The sequence below is a fragment of the Drosophila ananassae genome, chromosome 3R (genome assembly GCF_017639315.1).
Source record: "Drosophila ananassae strain 14024-0371.13 chromosome 3R, ASM1763931v2, whole genome shotgun sequence".
In the NCBI taxonomy this organism is placed as follows: Eukaryota; Metazoa; Arthropoda; class Insecta; order Diptera; family Drosophilidae; genus Drosophila; species Drosophila ananassae.
Genome location: NC_057930.1, coordinates 13,110,317 through 13,134,360, shown reverse-complemented (window position 1 = coordinate 13,134,360; position 24,044 = coordinate 13,110,317). Strand labels below are relative to the sequence as shown.

Genomic DNA, 24,044 nt, shown 5'->3' with positions numbered 1-24,044 from the left:
TTTTTTTTTTTAACAGAGGAAAGCCCCTGAAGAAGAACAAAAAATTAAGGAGCATGTTGAGGGAATTTTTTGTGGGGGCTATGGGGCGAAAAACAAAAGAAATGAAAATCCCTTTTGATTGTCAAGTTCAGAAGACAAGAAAAATGAAAATGAAAATTGTTTTGTTTTTTTTTGTTTGTTTCTTTGGGTTTTTTTTTCCATCCAAACCGACAATGTGACAATGCAGCTTGTGGATGATAATTATTTACAAAACTGTGCCCACGGCCACGCCCCTAACCCTAAGCTTCAGTCCATTGTTTGCCAAGACTCTACTCTTTCCCTCCATAACCATCCGCAAGGTATCAATTACCAGACTCTAATGCGAAAATAACAAGCCACGGTAGGAGCCAGATAGATGAAGGGAAAAGCGGAAAAATAAGGCGCTATCTGAGCAGAAAACTTTGTGGAAAGTCTGTCCAACAATGGAGTGTAGGAAGGAAAGTGCTGGAACTACAGTAGAACTTATGCAATGGAGAGCCAAAGCTTTTCTGTCAATCAGAACTCTTCAAGAAGCTTAAACTTATTAGGAAATTATCAAACTGTCACGTGGAGATGATGGCAAGAATGTGACATTGATAGTGAACTTGAAATACTATGTCACTAGCTGCTACTACTAGCTACAAGTATACGAGTATAGTAACTAATTAGTCACCCCTTGTATTGCAAATTTCTCCCATAATTTCCCTCCAACAGTAGCTGCAGCAATGCACTAACCATTTTCCACTTAGCCACACCTCGGCCGAAACCTCCTCATCAACTCATCAAGGCAAACACAAAGAAAATAACTGAATTTGCGGTGAAATTTGTTAACTGGCCAGCAGGGCCAGTAGCCACTGGGCGGGCGGTGCATCCATTATGACGCCGTCAGTCAACCGCGCTGACCAAAGGAATGTGACAACCTGAAAATTGCATAAAAAAAAGAGAGTGCTCTGGCCCGGAGGAGAGGCACTCAAAGGGTACAGGGGCCTCATCAAAAACGCATCTATCACTCGACAGATTGCACAAAAGATACAAAAGTAGAGGCCTCAATTAGACCAAAATATGTTGGGAGTAACAGGGCCACTTTGGAGTGATTAAGCCTGAAGGGAAGTGCTCGATTTTCTCTTAAATTAGTTCAATATTTTAAAGCCACTGCTCTGTAAAGAATATTTAATATTTTCCATGAGTGCCACCCCTCGGCTAATTGGTTTACCTACCCGGCTGGTGATGATCCCTGACTGACGCTCTTCCCGCCACCCGTGTGCATGTGCCGCTGGGGTGGCGTGGGCTGGTGATGGGGCGACGATGTAGCCGAGACGGTGGGTGTGCCCCCATTGGAGGAGGAGCTGCCACCCACGCCCTGGCCGAGGGCCACTTTCCGCTTTGGTGATAGCTCCTGGGCATTCTCGCAGACGTTCTCCGTGTTGACGACCTGCTCCAGCATGTGTATCTTCAGCATGATTGATGCTTTTGATTGACTGATTGACGTTGGTTTTGATTTTGGTTTCGTATATTTGGTTTTGAAGTATTTTTGGTTTTGTTTGTTTTGGTTTTTCCTTCCCTTTTCTTTTTATGATTTTAGTTTTTCTTTCGGATTCACTTTATTGTTTTTCATTTTGCTTCTAAATCTAAAAAATTGAAAGGCAATCGGGGGTTAATATAGGCCATGTTTCCCCCCTTCCCCACACTTTTTCTCAAATAATAATTAAATTTAGAGTTGGAAGTCACTTGAGCTGCAGTCTTGTTGTGAAACCGAATTTTATGTCCCGCCCATCAAGGTGGCCGGCAATAAAAGAATGGAAATTTAATAAGTTTATGGTTCTGTTTCTGTTTCTGCTCCTCACTTTATGGCCCTAAAGCACTGTCTTTAAAAAAACAAAGAAAATCACTCAAAGGCAAATAAATGGGCCTTCTTATTAAAAAGTAATGCCGGAGCTGAAAAGCCTGCCCAGCGAGGCGAGGAAAAGCGCGTGAAAATGCGTACCGCAGAACCAACAACCATCCCGCATATGTAAACTCTGCAAAAATGCTTTTAAATCATAATCTTCTTTTCTAATATTCGCCGAAAAATTTTGAGTGGTGTAAGTGAAAAGTGGGGGCGGGAAAAGGCACTTGCCAGCCCAGTCACTTAAGCCCCACGCCTCCAGATTTTCCTTTTCGGGAGCTCCGCATATACCCTCATAAAGTGGGGCCGGAAAACTTCTGCCAGAACCTGCCCCACTGACAATTGGCTTGGGTCTGAAATGCGGGAACCCCGAGCCTGTCCCACAACCCAAAAGGTAATGTGGCAAGGCACGTGTCCAAGTGCCGCCCCCGCAGCAGTGAAGGAGGAGTGGAGAGATGATTTATGATTTAAGGCATTGACTGAAGGCATCTGGTCATCAGAACCCACGAAGCCTCAAGGCCAGCCACCTCGCTCAAGTGGTAATGTGCGTAAATAACGAGACTTGTGAATGGAATTCTTTTGAGCCAGGATAAGAGGGTTAGTCACCGGTGTAGACGAGATGGAATTGCTGTGGAAGTGAGCCAGTTATGGGCAGAATGAGTACTTTCTTTGAGCAGGGATAGGATGGGGATAAAGTGAGTCGGTTGAGTGTCAATGGAAATTAACTAGGCGAGCAAGGAAATGAGCCTCTTACCGTCTGACAGGCTGTGAATTGCTTAAAAGTGTGAACAAAGGAGGTATTACCTTTATAGAAATAGGTGTTTAAAAGTGAGCTTAAGCTTCAGCAACATTTAATGTGATTTATGAAGCCTAGCCCTCAAGACATTACCCAACCATGAGCCCTAAAGCCACTGCCACTGCCTCTACCAATGACCCAAATCCGTCCAAATCTTGCCGGCAAATCACTCACATCCGAGATAGAGACATCTCGTTCGCTTTTTAATGCAATTACCCGATGAAAAATAAATAAAATATAATTTCTATCCCCCCGCAAATCGCATTAAAAGCAATCAAAACTTAAGCGGCCATCCCCAAAACACGTAACTTCCGTTGTTGCAATTTCGTCATTTCCGCAAAAAAAAAAAAACAAAATAAAATAAAAATTAGATGAGGAGAGAAACCTACTAAACATCACTCAGGTGAGAATGATAAAAAGTAATAATAACACGCTCGGGCGAATAAAATTCAATTACGTGGCATAGAAAACAATTTGCGAGTGCGACCGAGAGTGCAAAATAATTCTTTTCGTCGAGTCGGCTCGGCTTGGCTGCATTATGGAACGCATATAGAATAATTTATTTAAATCAGGCTCAGCACTCTCGGTGTGTGTACTGCCGCCCCCAAGTCGACGGCGACGACAACCTTTTATGGTGTCATGCAGAAAAAAATAAAAAAAAATAAGAAAAAAAATCTATAAAAATTTTTATTCACTCAATTTGTGTTGCTGTTGTGGTCGGGGGGTTGTGGACAAATTAGTGTCAACGGAATCGGAGGAGATTGAATGGGGGAATACATATATATATCTAGATATAACATATATATCTAGAAAATCGTGTGGGCTGATGCTCAGATGCCGGGCTAATAACGACAGTTGCTGTACCACCCAGTGGGTGATGATGTTTTCCATCCCAGAGAGAGTGTGGCAGGGCAGGAATGTGTCAGCCAACAATGATAATTTTCTTTATTAAGAGGGAGGGGCTCTGGCCGATTCAATTTGGCATTTTTATTGATGTGTTGTGATCGGAGTTGCAAATTAAATTGTGCGGATTTTTATTTTTGTTTTTCTCTGCCAGTCGCTGTTCGATCAATGAAGCCAGAAGTCGGAATTGTTTACGCTCTGAAGATGACAAAGTTTGGAAACTATTTATATCTTTCTTCAGGAACTGTTATCCTTTAAGCCTGATCTTTAGTGATTCATTTTTAATCCCCTTATTGTCTTTTGAGTCACCTGCTTCCCGGAAGTATCATCTTAATGGGCTTCTCTCGAATAACTTTCCTTCTGACCGACTTTTCCCTTCTGTTTCATTATCTTTTTGTCGCAAATCAATAAGCAAGGTATAAGTGTGTCAAGTTCTGGTTATACCATTTCTTTTCTGGGCCATGGGAGTTGCGTCAACATTTCGCAATACCATTTCGGCCAGTACTTTATGGCCAAAATACGTCATAAGCAACTAGAGCCAATCAATTGAGTCACCAAGTACGAGAAGTCGTTACTTCCTTATCGATGTTGTGGGCTGAGAAGTGGGTGTTTAATTCTGAAAGTAATATTTTTTGGGGAAAATGTCGGAGCCCCAGGAAAGACCCGAAAACAGACTCCTTGGCAACATCCGGTTTAGTTCAAAGTTTGGTTTTCTTCCGCTGGGTGTGTACATTTCCCTATTCCTGCTTGGCTCTCCAAGTGTTAGAGTGGGTGTAGGAGTGTGTGGTTGTGCCACATTGGACTGAAAAATTTGTTTCTTGTTACGCCGTTACACGTGTTCAAATATTTATGCCTTGACAAATTTTGTAAACAAATTTTTCCTCTCCTCTGTTTCGGCTACCAAACATCAACAGCTGCTGGCAGTTCAACTTGCCCCGGTTTTCTGGCCCGTTTGTTTTTTAAATTTTTTTCTCTTTTTTTTCGTTTTTGGGGCAACAACTTTTGTGAGAGCCACCGCACTCTGGTTGTGAACGGTTGTGGTATCAGTTATCTTATCTTATCGACTGCCAATTCGGCTGACTAATCAGTTTTTGGGCCTCAATGGGCGCAACCTTGACAACTCCCACTCAGCCACCCACCCTTCTTAGTTACTTTGTGTCGAACACGGAAAGTGTTGCAGATATTCCAGATACTCCTGTTGTAAGTGAACTCTAATGGGAAACCGATGTAGTGGCTTGCCAGTGGCAGATACTCTGCCAGATGCCTCATTTTTCTAAAGATAACTACGGCTTTTATTTCAACAATTACATAAATAAGTAAATGGCTAGTACTTGTATATAAATTACTTCAGAAAGGCTTCAATTATCCTGCTTTTAATCCTTTTTTAAGTTTCTTTTTTGAAGACCTTCCGTAACTTTATATCCTTCTACCTTAAAAATATTCTTAAAATAAGGCTGCCAGAATGAGAGACCTTCAGAACTTTTTTCTAACAACTTGCCACTTGCCACCCCTTTTTTTTCAACCTCAACTGCCACCTGCCGAGGAAAACTTCAAAAAAAGCGTCCTTGGCTTGTAATAATTTTCCCATAAAATTATTAGTAAAGCATCATCAGTTTCCCTGGAAAACCAGCACTAAATTATATTTTTTATTGCTCCAAATTTATATTTTTTGGCAAACAGGTGCGAGCAGGTCATAAACAATTGGATCTTCAATCGAGGCAGCGGCAATTAAAGTAAACAAGCTAAACATAGAACCAGTATAGTTCCCTACTGGCCATTTCCAGGCGGGATTCGAGCCATTTGGCACTGGGCCATGGCTGGGAAATGGGAGAAGCGGCGGCACACGCCCCATAAATTAAATTCGCGTGTGTTTTGGCTCCGAACAGAGGGGGGGATCTGCTGGAGAGATAAGCAAGGGACAGCAGCAGCCAACAAGATACAGAAATATAATCTTTTTCGACTAAAAGATACTCATTAGGTGAGATTTTTAGAGGTTTAAGTGGACTAAGACTAGACTACTAGAACCTCTTGTAACAACTTATCTGAAGTGTTTAATTTTTAAAATAATTTAATTTAATATTTTTAACTTTTTAGAAACTCATCATGCCTTGGCTTTCTTTCAGGCACTTGGAACTTGGCACAAAAATACAAAAAATCCAAAATCAATGCAGGCGAATGACACGGCAAGCTTTGTCCTCAGATCCCCCCACACTCTCTCTCTCTTTCTCTTTCTTCCCCACCCTCTGCTGTCTCTTTCTGAGCCCAGCTTGCACTTCAACTTGAACCGTCGAGTGCTGCGATAGAAAGAAAGGGGGGCATGAAATGTAAGAGAGACGACAAGACAATTGATGGGGCCAGACAGCCCGAGAACGATGAATGGACAGGCGAAGCGGAGAAAGGGGTGAAGGGACTCAGTCTCGGAGAAAGGGAAGAAAGGGAGGAGAGAGAGAAGAATCCAAAGAAGATAGCGAGCAGAACGAGATGTGGCCAAAAAGCAGCTGTTTTCCGCGGATTGTTTTTCTCTCAGCTCTCTGTTATTGTCTTTATTTTCTTGATTTTCACACCGAGACAAGGCCAATTTGCTTCTCGAGTTCATTTACATTCCACTCGGCCCAAGTTTACTTTACTTTCCAACCCAAAAGAGCTCAGATACTCGGCCAGAAAGCTATCTGTCAGAATGCAAACATCCGATTTGGCCAAAAGGAACCTCTTCTCGAATGCCATGCATATTTGATGAGCTGTCCGTTTACCTTTTTTCGACAGAATTGGCCAAAAAAAAAAAAACAGAACTCCAAAAAATGCAACAGGCAACAAGACAAACAAAGGAAGCCAGGTGGGCTGGAAACGAGAGCAGATTGCCCAAAAAAGGGTAGAGTTATGGGAGTATAAGAGTATAAGCTAAGGGTATAAGGTAGAAGTATAAAAAAATGTCCAAACTATAGGAACTAATTTTAAGATTTCCCATGAACTTCTCAGGAAGTCTCTAGCTTCCTTATATTCAAAAAAAAATTAAAAATTATTCATTTTGTGACTCTACCACTCACAATGTATCTCATATTACCCCGATTTTATGAAAATGCAACACAAATTCCAGAAACTGCAGCTGGCCGGGCAGTGAAAACTGAAAAAAAAACATGCCGCACATGCCAATAAATATTTTTGCAACTTGCAGCGAGACAAAAATCGAGAAAAAAATTTTACGAAAATGAAAAGTCAACAGGCGAAAACAAGCCAACTGAAATCATTTCAGGCCAAAAACCCGTTCCAAAAAGAAATTCACGTGCTGTGCGGATTTTTTTTCTCGAAAAGCTTATTTTTTTCTGCTGGAAGTCCCCCCCTTCTTGCGGCCTACGGCCATGCATATTAACAACAAAAAGCCAGAAACAACAAACAGGCCTGATAACAGAGAGGTGGAGCAGGAGCTCCAGTGGTGGAGCAGAGAGGAGCCGGCAACATTGTCATTTAACGGGACAAGCGAACAGGACCAGAAAGAGTGGAGGAAAAATGGGAGAATTTTAATTTGCATTTTTTGAAAAAAAGGAACTTATGGAAAATATTACTATTAAAAATTGAAAAAAAAAAATATTACAATTTCAGAAAACTTCCCACAACACCTTAACAATTTCTCTGCTTGGGGTTTTTAACCCTTTATAAAAAAAAGGTATTGAATTACTGAACCCACTCAAATATTACAACTCCAATCACCTCGCTTAACCCGCATATTAATCACAAAAACAAAGGCCTCAAAAAAACACAAAAATTTAAAACGATCATAGGGAGATAAAAAAAAACAAAAATAAATAAAAAACCAAAAAACCTCACAAAAAACACACGTAATAATCATGCGTGACGCATTTTAATCGAACTTCCAAACACAAAAAAATCAAAAAAACTCGGAAACCGGCAAAAAAGATTCCAAAAGAGATGGCTCAAATGGGGGGAAGAGAAAGGTTGCGGGAAGTGGAAACATGGCATTTTTTGGCTATTTCTTTTCTTTTTTTTTTAATAAATATGTATTTCTGGTTTGTTGTTTATTTTAAAGCTTTGACATTTTGTTATTTTTTGTTGTGTTTTTTGTTTAGTGATTATGAGTTGTTCACTTGGTTTTTTGCACTTTTCTATTTGTGGCTATTAGTGGCTTTGAATGGCAGATTCGTAATTGAATTGCGTTTGTTTAATTGCACAAATAATTACACATGAAATTTTCACTTTTTTTTTAAGCCGCGCACTTTCTTTGCCGCATTATTTGATTCTTGGCTCGTTAAATTTCAATTTCCATTAACTATTTTTGGTTAAAAATGATTTCACTTTTTACTACGTGAGGGCCGTTTTTTTGGCAGTTTTGTTTTTTGTTTGGTTTCTATTTTTTTTTGTAGCTTTTTTTGACACCTTCTTCGCCCCACACTTTCGCGTCTGATAAGGGCCCACAAATGCGATTTTAACAACAAAAATTACCTCAACATTCCACTTGGCTGTCTCTTTACTTTCGCGCCTCTGATAATGCGATTTTTATTATCATTAATTGATTTTTTGAAAATTTCTTAAATTCTCAAAAACATGTTTTTTTTTAAAGAATTTTGGATTCTTGGTCCTGGTTCCTGGTAGCTGCAACTGTTGCTGCCAATTGGCAACTGCTGCGTGGACTTGCCAGCTAAGAGGCACACTACCGGAAAACCGACATATACACTTGCATGTAAAGTCCATCCAATTCCGATTCCGATTCAGATTCCGATTCCTGTTCCGATTTCAGATTTTCCCGACTCGCTCGCTCGCCCACGAGTGGACTTCAAAAACGCGCGCCGCTGCTTTTGGATCGAAACGTCGCTTAACAGTGCTCCGACTCGAATGCAGTGGCAGTGGGGTATTCTTGTTTCAGCCCCGAAATGGGGGGCGGCGCTCGGGCTTTCGTAAACTGCCAGACATTAGCCGAGTGGTAGCCGAGAGCAGTCGGAGCGTTCGGCTGGGGTCTCGAGAGAGTGAAAAATCACGTTTCTCTCCCTCGTTTTATCTACACTGAGCACAATAAGCATGATTTTTGGGTCTTTTTGAGATTCGGGGGCCGCTCGGAGGCCCCAACATCGAAGCGTTGCGCACGAAGCTCAAATTTTGGGATCCACATGGAATAAGATCCACACTCGGCTCCCCATGTGAGTGACTGGAAAGGAGCCACAAACAGAAGGGGATGCGCTAGTGGGTCTATATTTTAACTAAAATATAACTAAGAAGATAAAATAATAACTTTTTTGGTAAAAAAAGTGGGTTTTGTAGCTTCAGAGTTAAATGCAAATTATAACCCTCATAAGTAGGCAACATTTTTTGTATACTTGGCCTGCACTTCCGCTGCAGTGCACTGCACCTATTTATATGCCCTCTACTGTAGTTGCATTCTCCATAGGGGTAAGAAAAAAAGCAAGAAGGAGAGTGGGTGGTTACTTGTTTGTTGTTTTTATTCTCATGGGGGCGCAATTCTTGTTTATTTACATTTATTTACATTCCAAATGCGTGCAGTTTAAGCAAACAGAGGGACGGAGGTGGAGAGAGTGGTGGGTGATAGAGTGGATGGTGGAGGGGGTAACCCGCATTAGCTGCAGCAAACAGACCAAAAAACAATGCAACTCAAAAGAGCCGGTTGTTGCAGTTGCAAGTTCGATATTTGCACAGTGTACCCCAAAAGTATGCAGAAGGCAGTGTTTCATTCCCACACAGCCAGATAACGAAAACAAACGGTACAACCGGCATGGAAGCCAAACACAAACAAAAATGCAAATGCAAATGCAAAAGCAAACATGGAGGAGAGGCACGAGACAACGAGGGTCCATATGGCTATGTATATAGTATGTGTTTAATGACTCATAGAGAAGATTATATATAAAATATTTAAATTATTAAATTATAGGGAAATTTTAATTAATCTTTAAATAATAAAATTCATTTTTAAAATAAAATTTAATTAATTTCATGATATTCCAATATTTTTGTTCAAGTGTATTAACTCCAAGCTCCACCACGCGCTACTTGTGGACTATATGTGGATACTGGAATGTGGATACACAGTCGGCCCCCAACTTTTGCGGCGGCGTCGTACACTTGTTCGTCTCTCTCTCTCTTTGACTCTCTCTCTTCATCGCTCCCACATTGTTGCTGTTTGTTGTTGTAGTAGCTGCAGCTGTGGTCTCGGTTTGGGGGATGTTGTTGCTGTTGTTTTGGTGATAACAGCGAACAGCTGATAAGCGTGCAGCAGCCAGCCACGATATGATTGGGGGCGTTCCGAAAAACAGATAGCCAACTGTTGCATGCCCCACATTTTTGGGGCCAATCTTCAAAGTGGCCGCCACTTCGGAACAATGGTCGCCACTTAGTTGCTTGTGGGGGGATTCTTTAGGTAAATAGGTGTGGAATTTGTGCATATATTTGCATATTAAATGAAAAGCGGCATACCTTTACAGACAGTTTTTATTATGCAAATATAGCGGTATTGTTTCTTTGGGTAATTTATCATTTTATTTGCCATAAAACGAAAAATAAATAAATCAAAGGAGGGTGTTTATTTTGTAGGCTTTTTAATAAAAAAGGGTTTAAGGGAAAAAGAAGTAAAAATGTTCTATCATTTTCTACAAAAGAACTAGCAAATATTTAAACATTTTTTAAATATCAATCTATAAAGAATTAACCTTTTACTTTTAAGTATTAACTCACCTTATGGGTTTTGCCAGCAAATCAATATTTTCGCAGCTCTCCAACTCCAGGCGTTGATATTGCAAATATTTTGCACTCGAAGTGCTAGATCTGCTTCCTGAACTTCCGCCTGCCACGCCCCCTGTGACCGAGTTGGATGAATGGCGACGATATTCCGCAAAACTTTCGCTTTTCCGGAGTCCCGGAATTTTTCCAGAACTATTACGCCAGTATTTAATTACCCTATGGAGGGCCTTTGGGGAGCTAGTATCCGAAGTGGAAGCCAATGAAGTCTCACTGCCACCCACAATGATATGGGGGCCATGATCCACCAGAGTCCTATAGGAACTCATTTTAGCACTAAAATTATTATTTTTATTATTAAGTTAATTTTTTGTGCAAGTTTACTTAAAAGTTACTTACATAATTTTATAATTGATAATTGTTTTATGTTAATTTATACATAAATATGTAATTTATGTGTCATAGCTTTTTTATGGCACTTCAATGGGCTTTTAATATAATTACGTTATCACTGATGGGCAATGATTTACTAATAAATAAATTAATATTTTAATAGTCACTAAATTCGTTTTATTGATTCATAAACACTATAGTTCGGATGATGGTATGAGGATATTTTTATACATTCTTTATATATTTTTGTAGACTTATTTATTTAATGAACATTTCGTTGATGAGCTCGGATTAATCGTTTTTCGTTTTAAAGTCGAGTCGCGCCGCCTTCGATTTTCCAACTGACCAGCCACAAAGATCGGGGCCCTCGGAACAATACAATGGAGCTGAGCTCCACTATAGCTCGTTATCTAGAGCGTTCTCCCTCGCCTGTTTTTTGCTCTCACTCTCTGTTTTTAATGCTTTTATAACTTCGCACGTTTTATTGCTGTATTTTTTTTCTAAAATTACTTATATTTCTTGCCATTTAATTATTTAAATAATACCCATTAATGAGGTGGAGTAAAGGTATATAAAATATTTGTTAAATTTAAAACAAAGAATTTCATCTATTTCTGTTAATATAATTTATATACTTAGTATTTTTAAAAGACCTAGTAAGAGGTATCTTTCATTTCAAAAACCTTTATTTAAATTCTAGTTTATGATTTATTTTTTATTTCCCTGCGATAAGTGACGTGCCATGATTCCGCAAAGTCAGCTCGTTTTCTTTTTATTAAATTCGATATATAAATTAAGTTTCATTATTTTTTTTATTTATTTACCATTTCACTTATTTATATAGTTATTTATTTAGTTCAGTAAGTGCCACGCTTCTAATGAATAGAACCCATTGTCTAAGTTCAATGTTTCAATCAATCACCCTGCCCAGTTTAGTTAATCAATTAAACCATCCATCAGACCCTTTTTTATCTCTCGGGGCGTTCGGCTTTACTCCTCTGTGACTTTTACATTAGCCCCAGAAATTAAATGCCTCTTTCAGATACAAATTTCATGCTGATTTCTCCTTATCTCGTTTTCATTTGGAAATCCGAAGGGAAGAAGAGATTTTAAATGCATCATCAGTAAATCTGTGAGTCAAGTCGGGTTTACGATTCTCAGCGCGGGTCACAGCCCGGGAACTTTAAAGACTCTCGAAAAAAAATAAAAGAACCAACAGCGATGATAAGGAAACAGACCGGAGGGCGTCGCAATTTCGAATAAAATCGTTTTCAAGTGGAGGGAGCAGATGAGAGATGGTGGGGGAAAGTGATCCAACAACTGCTAACTGCTCTGGCAAACAAGTTATCGAGTAATCGAATATGCAGCAAATCAGATAAATCAAAACATGCAAAACAAATCGTTTGATAAGAGAAATGTAAAGAAAAATAAGGTAGTCTAGTCCACTATATAGTAGCTATTTTTTATTTTTTAATAAATTTATTTTGTGCTAATTAAGTTTCTAACATTTTTTTAATTTTTTATGTATATATATCTACTCTTATATATTATCTTTAAAATTCTTAAAAATTATATACCCATTTTCCAAGGGTATCGCTTGAAAAATGATTTGAAATCGAAAACGCAAATCGAAATCGAATTCGCAGTTGCTACTGTAACGGCTTGGAGCACGCGAAAGCCGAGAAAGATTTATCTGGACATTTCCTTGATGACGATACCGACTATCCCCGACTATCCCCACCATCCAGACTGTGAGTGTGCGTTGTCAAAATTACATTAAAGCGGAAATCGCCTGCTACGCTTCAGTGCCAATCGACAGAAGACAGCAGACTGACCGCAGTTGTAGTGAAAAATAAAAACAAAAGTTAAAACTGCACGTCTCAGATGACTGCACTGAGGAAAATATGGAGTTTTAAAATTTCTACAAGAAAGAGGAAATATAAAAACAAAAAGCCAACTAATTTCTTAAACACTTGGCACAATATTGAAATATTTTTTAATGTAAGTTCTCTATGGATAATATATCTCTTTATATAATTAATAGTGTTTAGTATATATTCCTGAAACCCCTATTATTTTTCTTCAGTGTATGCAGGATGGTTAGAGAAGTGGGGTAGTGGGATGGACACGCAACACCCGCGACACTCGACGACATAAATCAGGCTGAACCAAAATGAGGGAGAAACCGAGTCGATGGCGTCTGTGAGAGGCAAGGCACTTGCCAAGGCATTTTAGTTTTATTTTTTGAGGCGAACATGTCCGAGCTGTCTACCGCCAATCTCCTGCCCCATAGTCCCGCCCACTTTTTAGTAGCCCCTTCCACTCCCCCACCAGGTGAAAAAGTGCGTAACTACAACAGACGTAACACTGGCAGCCATTTGGCACGCAATGCATTTTAAAAAATAAAGCAAGAAACTTGTATTAAAATTTTATTAAAAACTAAAAGTTTCTGGAGGGAAATAACATATAAAATAGTATATTGTATTTTTTTTTAGGTGTATCTTAGTTAAAGTCGAAGTTGATGTTGGAGAAGGAGTCTCAGCCTCAGTCTGAGTCTCAGTCTGAGACGGGCCAACATATTTCATTCCATGGACAAGAGACACGAGACTGCAGTTTTAATTGACATGTGTTCATTAGAAGCGCAAAAGGGGGGCAGGCAGGTCGTACGACGAGGAAGTTGTGGTTTCATGTGGTCAGCCTGCCAAGAAGTAATCCTTTTTTGTACAAAAAAAAATCCAATTTAAGGGGAAGTGAGAAGCCTACAAACGTCCAAGATTCAGAGTAGTCTGATGGAAAAAGTTTGCCACTTTTCAAGTTACTAAAATTGACCATTTATTGATGAATTTTTTACCATTTAATTATGGATTAGGGATGGATTTCAGTTAAGAAACAAGAGAATAAAAATCAGTATAGTTCCAGAGTTAGAAGTTCTAACACAAAACTATATCTCTTCCATGAAGTACTTGGGTGAGTATAACTTTTTCCTTTTTGAATCTTAAAAAAATTTCCTTTTCCAGGTTTAGTTTTTTTGGCCGCTTCGGTGACTGGCCAATTCTCCGAATAACTCTTCCAGAATATAGCCAAACAGCATGAGAATCAAAACTTTATGGTCTCTCCTCTGGCCGTTGAGCTTACTTTGGGCTTCCTACTCCTAGCTTCCTTTGGACCAACTGCCGAGGAAGTAAAATCCGCGCTTCGGGTGTCCGGAAATACAAACGAGATGATCGCAAAGTACGTCCAAATAATGACCAACCTGGCTGGCTTCGATCAGTCCATGACCTTCAATGTGGCCAACCGCATATACGCCAATGACAGACTTGAGTTGTCAGGGGACTCCAAAAATGAAACATTGAAAATGTTAAGGACCGAAGTGGAAGAAATAGACATGCAGGAGTCGGCTAATGTCGCCAGTGCGATAAACAAATGGGTTAAGGATCACACAAGTGGCATGGTTAAGGATATTGTGTCTCCTAAACGTCTTAATCGAGACAATAGCTTAATGGCCGTGAATGGGATATACTTCAAGGCCCTGTGGAACCATCCATTTGAGACCAAAAAGGGTAAATTCCGCTTAACGGCAAAGAAGTCAAAGCCGATACAGATGTTAAAAATTGATGGATTATTTAAAGCGGGCTATTTTCCCACCTTGAATGCCAAGGTGATCGAGTTGCCCTACTATAAGTCCAACCTATCCATGTTAATTTTTCTGCCAGACAGTATCGATGGCCTGAGCGTTTTGGAGGAGAATATAGCAGGACTTACAGCACCACAGAGTTACAAGAAAGTGTCCTTGGAGTTGCCAAAGTTTAAAATTCAGTTCGCCAAAGACCTCGTAGAGACTTTAAAGCAGGTAAGTATAGATGATAAACTTTAGGATTTATTTAAAAATTTCTCTTTTATTTAGTTGTCTATTAAAGTCCTCTTCACCAATCTATCTGACCTGAGGGGTTTCTTCACTGAGAAAATCAATGCCAGGGTCAATCAATTCACCCATAAAATCTACATGGAGGTCACAGAAAGTGGGGAAGATACTAAAGGTACTTGTGCTTCATTGATTACATTACTGTGTTTAATATAATTAAATTTACTATAGATGATGCACGTGATATACACGTGCCACTAAGCGGCTTCAAAAGAATGGACTTCAAAGCTGATCACCCCTTTGCCTTTGTTATTCGCGATGCAAATGTCATTTACTTTAATGGTCACTTGGTCAATCCCTAAATGTTTTAAAAAAATTAGGCCTAACTTGGATTTTATTTTGAAATCGGATTTTTGAAACGTCCTTGTATAAGTCCTGTCTCGAATGGTGGGAGCTGGTCGATGGTTATGGTCAGTGGAGCCTCCGCTGTTACTGACTTTAAGGTTTTCTGGGTTTCTACGGTCGCTGCAGGTTGATTAATAACAAATATTATTAACATTTTTCTCATTTTATAGAATTTGTTACCTTAGTCAATGGATAGCCTTTTGGAAAACTGTATTTATAGCTCCAGGCTGTTTTTCTGCGAAAATGCCTGTTAAAACGAAGGTGTCTATAAATAGATTTAATACATTTAACTGAAATGAGAAATTAAGAAATTTATAGAAGCATCTATAGCATTCGACAGGCAGTCACCTTTGGAAGTATTTTGGAAACATCGTATGTAAAACTGATTTTAATCTGTGGCGGCATCTGCACCACAGCTTCAACAGAGTCAAGGGGTTGGTCAATTTTTTTATTTATTTATACTTTTGGAGCCACTGCCCTTTACGTAAAGGCTACTTAACAGTATTGCCTTTATATTCTTTGGGATCCTCCGTGGGGAAATACTCTTGGTATGGTCCTCTGGCCACTATTTTGAAGCTGTCGAGGTTTTCCTGGGACCCAAAGAAGCCTGAAGTGTGAATTTTTTAGATATACACAACTTTGCTTTATCAAGGAGGGCATTTTGTTTCACCGGCTGTGGATCTCAAAAATCGTTGATTTTGTGCATAAATATAAAGCCACAAGCTCATTTAAGTAATTGCAAGACTAGTCTTTGTTTTATTGTTCGATGCGATTTGAATTCATTAGACATGGATGTGAAAAACTCGGTACATTATCTTCAATTAAACCATTTCATCTCATATTAGGGTATTTTTGCTATAAAAATGAATGATTTCTTGCCTGTTTCAAGTTCATTATTAAACAGTCGAAATGAAATACTTGGGTAAGTGGAAAACTAGACTGCTCTTTCACAGGATATTCATTGCTAAGCTGACGATGTTTCTTAGTTTTTGTTTTTTTGGCCGCGTCTGTGTCGGCCAGTTTTACCGACGACTACTATCAGATCCTGGCTAAGGAGGCTCCGGACGAAAATCTAATTTCCTCTCCTCTCTCCGTCGAAATTGTTATGGCCATGCTGTATATGGGAGCCAAGGGGAACACGGCCAAGGAACTGCAAACTGCTCTGAAGCTGCCTGAGGATAGGAACGAAGTGGCCAACAAATACAGGGAGTTCTTCACGAATCTCGAAGGACGTGAAAAGGACGCCATTCTTGAACTGGCCAACCGCATTTATGTCAATGATCAGTGGAAATTAGTGCCAGCGTACAATAAGATTGTGGCTGACTCCTTCAAAGCCGAGGCAGTGCCTATTAACGTGGCTGATTCCAAAAAGGCAGCAGCGAATATTAACTCTTGGGTCTCTGGGCACACACGGAACAAAATAACTGAAATTGTTTCTCCTGATGCTTTAGATCGTGCTATAACGATTCTTATAAACGCAATTTACTTCAAAGGCCAATGGAAGTATAAATTTGAAAAAGCTAGAACTCATAAACAAATTTTCTATACTGCTAAAGACAAGAAGGTCGAGGTAGACATGATGAATATGGAGAGCAACTTCATGGCCAATACGTTCCCTGACTTAGATGCGAAGGTTATTGAACTTCCTTATCGAAACTCAAGTCTCTACATGCAAATATTCTTGCCAAACAAAATTGACGGCCTCAGTAAATTGGAAAGCCAGATCAGAGGCTTCAACCGAAAGCTCTATAAACAACCTGTGATCCTGAAAATTCCAAAATTTAAAATAGAGTCTACAAAATCACTCGGAAGTCTTCTTAAACAGGTTGGTTGCGTTTTATGTTTCTTAAACTATTTGTGATAATATTTCTATTGTTAGTTGGGAATTAAAACGATGTTTGGTATGGGTGCTGACCTGAGTGGCTTGATTTCAGGCCGAGCACAAGTCAGTGGAGGAATTCAAAAAGCTTTTGTGGAAGTGAACGAGGAAGGTGCCGAAGCAGCAGCTGTAACAGGTAATTATTTTCCAAATATTTATTTTCTAAATTTTTATTAATTTGTTAAACTTATCATGCCAGCTGTTGTTGTTTCGTTTTTGTGTGGAAATTGTAAAGGACCTTCTCAAATGTCATTTATAGCCAATCACCCTTTTGCTTATGTAATTCGTGACTCGGAGACAATTTTCTTCCAAGGACATTATGTTCAGCCATAAAAATGGTAATCAATGGTTTATTGAAATAAATAAAATGTAACAACTCTAGAGAACTAAATACGTTTTTGAATGGGTCTCTTTATTGTTTTCGGTTTCTGTCATTGGATTTTATTTTTATAAACTGACTTTTTTAACAAATTTTGTTAGAAATTGGTCTTAAGCTTTCCTCTTTATCCTCCTCTTGGCTAATTGTCCTTCGATAGCACAGCTGTTTGAAAGAAACTACATTTCTTTTCGAAAAATCTCTGGAAATTTGCAATTAATTATGGATTAGGGATGGATTTCAGTTAAGAAACAAGTGAATAAAAAACAGTATAGTTCCAAAGTTAGAAGTTTTAACACAAAACTAGCAGCTTGGACTGGAGGAAAGGCAACTCGATAACTTTGGCACCAAGATTGGGGAAGTCACCGATAAGGAATTTTCCCTTTCTAGACATCATCTTGACTGGCTTCATCTCGCCGTTCACCAGGCGGATTGTTCTCAATTTTTCTATTTATTTATACTTTGGAGCCACGTAAAGGCCACTTAACAGTATTGCCTTTATATTCTTTGGGATCCTCCGTGGGGAAATACTATTGGTATGGCAGTTCTTCTACCCATTTCTCATCAGTATCTGGTGGCGATGGACCCTTAATAACCCCATACTTTTTAGTTATTTCGGCAGCTACCTTCTTAGGAATTGTCATATTTATGGCTTCCGCCACTATTTTGAAGCTGTCGAGGTTTTCCTGGGAGCAAAAAAAGCCTGAAGGCGGAAGAGTCCATTTTTTGGATATATATAGGCGGTTCAAAATTTTTATTTTTACCAACTTTTCTTTATCAAGGAGGTTCGACAATAGGGCCTTGTTTTTGGCGGCCACTTCTTCCTTCTTTTCGGGGAGGCCAAGAGACTCCTTTATTTCTTTGGCCGCCTCGCCTTCGGAACACATATGTATAAACTATCGCCATGATCAATTCAATAGCAAACGGGGAAGAAACTACATTTCTTTTCGAAAAATCTCTGACAATCTGCTGGCATAAGTCCTCGGAAAATTGTGTCGCCGCCGGTATTACAAATAGAAAAAACCAGGTTGGTATTAAACCTATAGAATTATATATTATATAAAATTTTAAGACTTGGAATGTATTCTTTCCGGATATTAGCACTACATACAAGATTTTTCCATAACTTCTTTAAAAATTAAAGCGATTAATCGTTACGTCTTAAAATTGATTTAAAATTATCTGCATGTAATTGTTTGTTAGAAAATAAAAGTATAAATAGATTTGAGTTCTGAAACGAGTAGAATATTTCTTTGTAGCCAATAAAATGAAATACTTTGGTGAGCGGAAAACTTCAGAGTTAATCTATCCTTTTGTAATTATTTGTATTCATTCCTCAGTTTTTATATATTTGGCGGCGTCGGTGTCAGCCAGTTTTAGCGACGATTTCTTCCAGATCCTGGCCAAGGAGGATGCTGAAAAAAATATAGTCTGCTCGCCTCTGTCCCTCGAAATTGTAATGGCCATGACTTATATGGGAGCCAAGGGGAATACAGCCAAGGAACTGCAAACTGCTCTAAAGCTTCCTGAGGATAGAAACGAAGTGGCCAAAAAATACAGGGAGTTCTTCACGAATCTCGAAGGACGTGAGAAGGACGCTATTCTTGAACTGGCCAACCGAATTTATGTCAATAATCAGTTGGAATTAGTGCCAGAGTACAATAAGATTGTGGCTGACTCCTTCAAAGCCGAGGCAGTGCCTATTAACGTGGACAAAAATGCAGCAGCGAATATTAACTCTTGGGTCTCTGGGCACACACGGAACAAAATAACTGAAATTGTTTCTCCTGGAGATATCGATTCAGGGCTATTGGCGGTGGTTATAAATGCCATTTACTTCAAAGGCCAATGGAAGCATAAGTTCGATAAAACACGAACTAGACTGGAAAACTTTCGCACTTCTTCGAACCAAATAGTTCCTGTCGACATGATGACTGCGAATGGTTACTTCCTTGCCGAAGAGTTACGCGACTTAGATGCGAAGGTTCTTGAACTTCCGTATCGAAACTCGAGTCTTTCCATGAAAATCTTCTTGCCAAACAAAAATGACGGCCTCAGTAAATTGGAAAGGCAGATCCAAAGCTTCGCTAGACCCCTTAACCGTATAAAGGTCAATGTGAAAATTCCAAAATTTAAAGTTGAGTTTTCAAAATCCCTCGAATCCCTTCTAAAAAAGGTAAGTGTACTAGCCACATAAATAATATTCATCCAACATTATTTCCATAATTACTAAGTTGGGGATCACCACAGCATTTAGTTATGTTGCCGACCTAAGTGGCTTGGTTTCTGCCAAAGCACGCGTCAGTAAAGTAGTTCAGAAAACGTTTTTGGAGGTGAACGAGGAAGGTGCTGAAGCGAGTGCCGCATCAGGTAACTATTTTCTAGCCAATGAAAGTGTTATATTTACTATTTATTAACATTTTTAATATTATTGCAAGCCGTGAGTATAGTTTTTAGGGGGGGATATGAAATGGACTTTCATGCCGACCATCCTTTTGCCTTTACCATTGGCGATGGAAATACCATTTACTTCCAAGGACATTATGTTTCACCGGCTGTGGAAATCAAAAATCGTTGATTTTATGCATAAATCTAAAGCAACAAGCTCATTAAAGTAATTGGAAGACTAATCTTTGTTTTATTGTTCGATGCGATTTAAATGCATTAGACATGGATGTGAAAAACTCGGTACATTATCTTCAATTTAACCATTTCATCTCATATTAGGGTATTATTGCTATAAAAACGAGTGATTTCTTATTTGTTTTAAGTTCATTATTAAACAGTCGAAATGAAATACTTGGGTAAGTGGAAAACTAGACTGCTCTTTCACAGGATGTTCATTGCTAAGCTGTCGATGTTTCTTAGTTTTTATTTTTTTGGCCGCGTCTGTGTCGGCCAGTTTTACCGACGACTACTACCAGATCCTGGCCAAGGAGGCTCCGGACGAAAATCTAATTTCCTCTCCTCTCTCCGTCGAAATTGTTATGGCCATGCTGTATATGGGAGCCAAGGGGAATACGGCCAAGGAACTGCAAACTGCTCTGAAGCTGCCTGAGGATAGGAACGAAGTGGCCAACAAATACAGGGAGTTCTTCACGAATCTCGAAGGACGCGAGAAGGACGCAATTCTTGAACTTGCCAACCGCATTTATGTCAATGATCAGTTCAAATTAGTGCCAGAGTACAATAAGATTGTGGCTGACTCCTTCAAAGCCGAGGCAGTGCCTATTAACATGGACAAAAATGCAGCAGCGAATATTAACACTTGGGTCTCTGGGCACACACGGAACAAAATAACTGAAATTGTTTCTCCTGAAATTTTAGATGATGCTATAACGATTCTTATAAACGCCATTTACTTCAAAGGCCAATGGAAGTATAAATTTGAAAAAGCTAGAACTCATAAAGAAATTTTCCATACTGCTAAAGACAAGAAGGTCGAGGTAGACATGATGAATATGGAGAGCAACTTCATGGCCAATACGTTCCCTGACTTAGATGCGAAGGTTATTGAACTTCCTTATCGAAACTCAAGTCTCTACATGCAAATATTCTTGCCAAACAAAATTGACGGCCTCAGTAAATTGGAAAGCCAGATCGGAGGCTTCAACCGAAAGCTCTATAAACAACCTGTGATCCTGAAAATTCCAAAATTTAAAATAGAGTCTACAAAATCACTCGGAAGTCTTCTTAAACAGGTTGGTTGCGTTTTATGTTTCTTAAACTATTTGTGATAATATTTCTATTGTTAGTTGGGAATTAAAACGATGTTTGGTATGGGTGCTGACCTGAGTGGCTTGATTTCAGGCCGAGCACAAGTCAGTGGAGGAATTCAAAAAGCTTTTGTGGAAGTGAACGAGGAAGGTGCCGAAGCAGCAGCTGTAACAGGTAATTATTTTCCAAATATTTATTTTTCCAATTTTTATTAATTTGTAAAACTTATCACGCCAGCTGTTGTTGCTGTGCATATATGTGCAAATTGTGCAACCCCTTCTCGAATGTCATTTATAGCCGATCATCCTTTTGCTTATGTAATTCGTGACTCGGAGACAATTTTCTTCCAAGGACATTATGTTCAGCCATAAAAATGGTAATAATTCAATAATTTATTGAAATAAAATGTAACAACTCTAGAGAACTAAATACTTCTTTAAATGGGTCTCTTCATTGTTTTCGGTATTGGATTTTATTTTTGTAAACTGATTTTTTAATAAATTTGTTAGATATTGGTTTTTAGCTTTTCTCTTTATCCTCTTGGCTAATTGTCCTTCGATAGCTAACATGACGTCCGAAAGGCCGATAGCACAGCTGTTTGACCTTTTGGCTTTTATGGAAGTGGCAAGGAAAGGACTACACAAGGACTCCGATAAAAGTTATAGGCGGCCATAAATTAAAATGCAAATTAAAAGACGCCAAGAAGGACAAGAGGAGTGAAGATTAGAAGGGCAGGCAAATAATTATTGCTCTGTACTGTCTTTTATTTTTTATCGCCCTAATTATGGCCAATATTTGGGCAATAAAAAAAGACGTCGAGTCAGAAGGGAAAAGGTTTCAGGCGACGTCATCACTTTGGTGAGACATTCCATCCTAGACAACCGAATAACTTTTAATTACAGAAAAGTGAAAGCTTTGGGGTGACTGTGAAAAAGAACAAATAAGAAAAAATAAAATTGAAAAATAAAACAGAAAATTGTGGAAAATATTACCGTGAAACCGCCTAGCATTTCGCTAGAAACGCGTGACAAATTAGTCTGGGAATGGATTGTTGGATTATCAGCCAGAGAGGAACTTTTTCGTAAATCGAAAATCAGCTTAAATTTAATTTTTGCTGTTTCCTTTTTGACCAGAAGGAACCCGGAAGTGAAGCCAGTTGCCAGGAGCTGCTGCTCTTTCGGTCCTGAGCTTAAGTCAGGCGCTTAGAAATTTACGCAGGCCATGAAACTTTGTTTCGCAAACTCGTGGCGAACCTCCTACGCGAAATCATTTCTTTAAAGGGTCAATGGGGGGATATCAGTTAACTCATCCAGGCAATAGGGTAAGAGGCAAATAGGTGAAAGTCCCGATAATTCTTTGTCGATTGTTCAAAGTTTCTGATAAACCAATAAAAGTGAAAGTTCAACTTGGCCCTAATTAATCAGGAGTGCTAGGGGTAGTAACAAAACGAAGGCTAAAAGAGGCGAGAGTATGTACTATTTTTTATGGAAATATTAGGCAAAAATAATAGTAATAAATTAGAGGAGTTGCCGAGCAGTTAACAAATTGCTTGCCTAAACGATTTGCTTACAAGTGCGCAACTAATTAAGGATATGTAGGGACACACGAGCTCGAGCCACAAGGACACCGCCGCCGCCGTCGCCCCCGCTCCCCTTTGGCAAGCACACGTGCCACAAGTGGCAAGTAGGACGAAGAAGAAGGAAGGAGCAGCAGGATTAATGAGCTGGCACTTGAAGCACTTTCAACGCCAAACAGAAACCCGAGAGACAAATGTGCCAACAACTTAATTTAAAAAAACGTAGAAATTAAAGAACTGCACTCGGGACAATTAACAAACTGTCGACATTCTGGGGGTTATCTAGTTTTTTTTCGGTTGGACCAGCTGTGTTCAGGGGAAACGCATTTAAATTTACAAATAATAAAAAATTGTCAAACGCCTGCCCAACGCCTACGTTTTTAAAGGACCAAACGCAATATCCTTATCTCGGGATCGTCGCAAATGTTGCGTAACTAAGTGCGACCCAAGGACTTGAGGGCACACTTTCACCCCCGCTTCCTTTTCTTTCACTTCTACCTGCCCCAGCGGTGAGATTTCCTCCAGCCAGAAGGATCCTCGAGCCAGTATCCTTACCTATCTTATCGTTAATTGAGTTGTCGGCACAAAAAGGAAACTGAAGAGCATTTTTATCCAACACACTTTTTGACACTTTGGGTGAGCATTTAAATGCCGGGGATCGGGACCAGGACATGTGGTGTCCTGGCAACTGAAGCGTTTCAGGATGCGTAGGAAATGGAGTTGTGACTGCCAAGAATTTTATTACAAGGGCAGATAGTTAAAAGGGAGGGGGCAGACAAATTAAGGAACTGTTTCTAAGAAACATATTTATTTTAACACAAATATTATGAAATGGATCTAATTTTTAATAATTGGTATAAAGTATATTATTTAAAATATAAATCGATTTAGTTGCTCTAAATTTGTTGACCTTTTCCAAAAACGCAACTGTCAATTCCCATTCATTGAAAATCAATAAAAAAGGAGTAAAAAGCCACTAGTAATGCAATTACTGAACCTGAATACCTTGACCGTGAGGGGAGGCGGTGAGAGAAACCCAAGGGGCCATCAATTATTTGCTCACAATTTGCACACGAAATGACGGCAATTAGCTGTGAGACACCTGCCAAATGGGAGCACACCTGAGTAGTGTTCCGTTTTAGATAGTAAACAGGGGCCGCAACTAGAGCAAAGACAAATAGTTGACCTCGATCCCAAAAAAATAGTACTAGGGACCGAATGAGGAAGCCAAGTTTCCTGGCTATTGTCACGTGCTGAACTCGTTTTTGAATGGGGGCTAAACTGGAACAGACTATGACGAGGGTTAAGGGAGCCAAAAAGGACAAAAACTACTCATTCTGTACAAGTCAGTCTTTAGTTTAAGAGTAAGAATCACTGAATTTAAGCTCTCATGCTCTATAAAAAGAGTGATATAAATCACAAAAGTTTTATTTTTGTCATCCTGCTGAAAGTCAAATGTGACTAATAAAATAAAATCCACCAATTCAGAGTCATCTTGAACCAGTGCCAATTGTTACACAAAACTTTCATCTTAT

At 39.2% G+C, this 24,044-nt stretch overlaps 5 protein-coding genes and 1 long non-coding RNA gene across 7 annotated transcripts in view; 4 read left to right on the top strand and 2 right to left on the bottom strand.

The window, feature by feature from the left end:
- LOC6496848 (rap1 GTPase-activating protein 1) overlaps positions 1 to 11,025 on the bottom strand; it is a 76,856-nt gene extending 65,831 nt beyond the window's left edge. The window contains exons 1-2 of one of the 2 annotated variants that reach the window (XM_014905914.3): positions 10,701 to 11,025; positions 10,299 to 10,637 (exon numbers count right to left, since the gene is read on the bottom strand). In XM_014905914.3, the coding sequence (XP_014761400.1) occupies positions 10,299 to 10,630 (332 nt within the window). In that variant the 5' untranslated portion in view covers positions 10,631 to 10,637; positions 10,701 to 11,025. Of the gene's footprint in view, positions 1 to 1,235; positions 1,647 to 8,057; positions 8,489 to 10,298; positions 10,638 to 10,700 lie in introns of those variants that run through there. The other variant, XM_001963245.4, reaches the window with a different exon arrangement.
- Positions 11,026 to 13,533: 2,508 nt separating this feature from the next.
- On the top strand, positions 13,534 to 14,918 carry LOC123257327 (serine protease inhibitor 42Dd-like). Its single transcript, XM_044716055.1, has 4 exons — positions 13,534 to 13,661; positions 13,712 to 14,544; positions 14,599 to 14,731; positions 14,788 to 14,918. Exons 2-4 carry the CDS (start codon positions 13,801 to 13,803, stop codon positions 14,916 to 14,918), a joined length of 1,008 nt encoding a protein of 335 aa, XP_044571990.1. The 5' UTR covers positions 13,534 to 13,661; positions 13,712 to 13,800.
- On the bottom strand, positions 14,727 to 15,644 carry LOC123257328. The gene is made up of 3 exons (XR_006507368.1): positions 15,310 to 15,644; positions 15,142 to 15,251; positions 14,727 to 15,081 (listed from the first exon to the last, which is right to left on the bottom strand). It is a non-coding gene; the product is annotated as an uncharacterized LOC123257328 (long non-coding RNA).
- A 105-nt stretch (positions 15,645 to 15,749) lies between these two features.
- On the top strand, positions 15,750 to 17,231 carry LOC6498670 (serine protease inhibitor 42Dd). Its single transcript, XM_044716054.1, has 4 exons — positions 15,750 to 15,883; positions 15,948 to 16,786; positions 16,841 to 16,976; positions 17,040 to 17,231. The coding sequence occupies exons 1-4, from the start codon at positions 15,871 to 15,873 to the stop codon at positions 17,171 to 17,173; spliced, it is 1,122 nt and encodes a 373-aa protein (XP_044571989.1). The 5' UTR covers positions 15,750 to 15,870; the 3' UTR covers positions 17,174 to 17,231.
- Positions 17,232 to 18,440: 1,209 nt separating this feature from the next.
- On the top strand, positions 18,441 to 19,846 carry LOC6502385 (serine protease inhibitor 42Dd). Its single transcript, XM_001967742.4, has 4 exons — positions 18,441 to 18,496; positions 18,557 to 19,392; positions 19,451 to 19,586; positions 19,655 to 19,846. Exons 1-4 carry the CDS (start codon positions 18,484 to 18,486, stop codon positions 19,792 to 19,794), a joined length of 1,125 nt encoding a protein of 374 aa, XP_001967778.2. The 5' UTR covers positions 18,441 to 18,483; the 3' UTR covers positions 19,795 to 19,846.
- Positions 19,847 to 19,955: 109 nt separating this feature from the next.
- On the top strand, positions 19,956 to 21,448 carry LOC116656070 (serine protease inhibitor 42Dd). Its single transcript, XM_032455434.2, has 4 exons — positions 19,956 to 20,020; positions 20,085 to 20,917; positions 20,972 to 21,107; positions 21,171 to 21,448. Exons 1-4 carry the CDS (start codon positions 20,008 to 20,010, stop codon positions 21,302 to 21,304), a joined length of 1,116 nt encoding a protein of 371 aa, XP_032311325.1. The 5' UTR covers positions 19,956 to 20,007; the 3' UTR covers positions 21,305 to 21,448.
- The last annotated feature ends 2,596 nt before the right edge of the window (positions 21,449 to 24,044 follow it).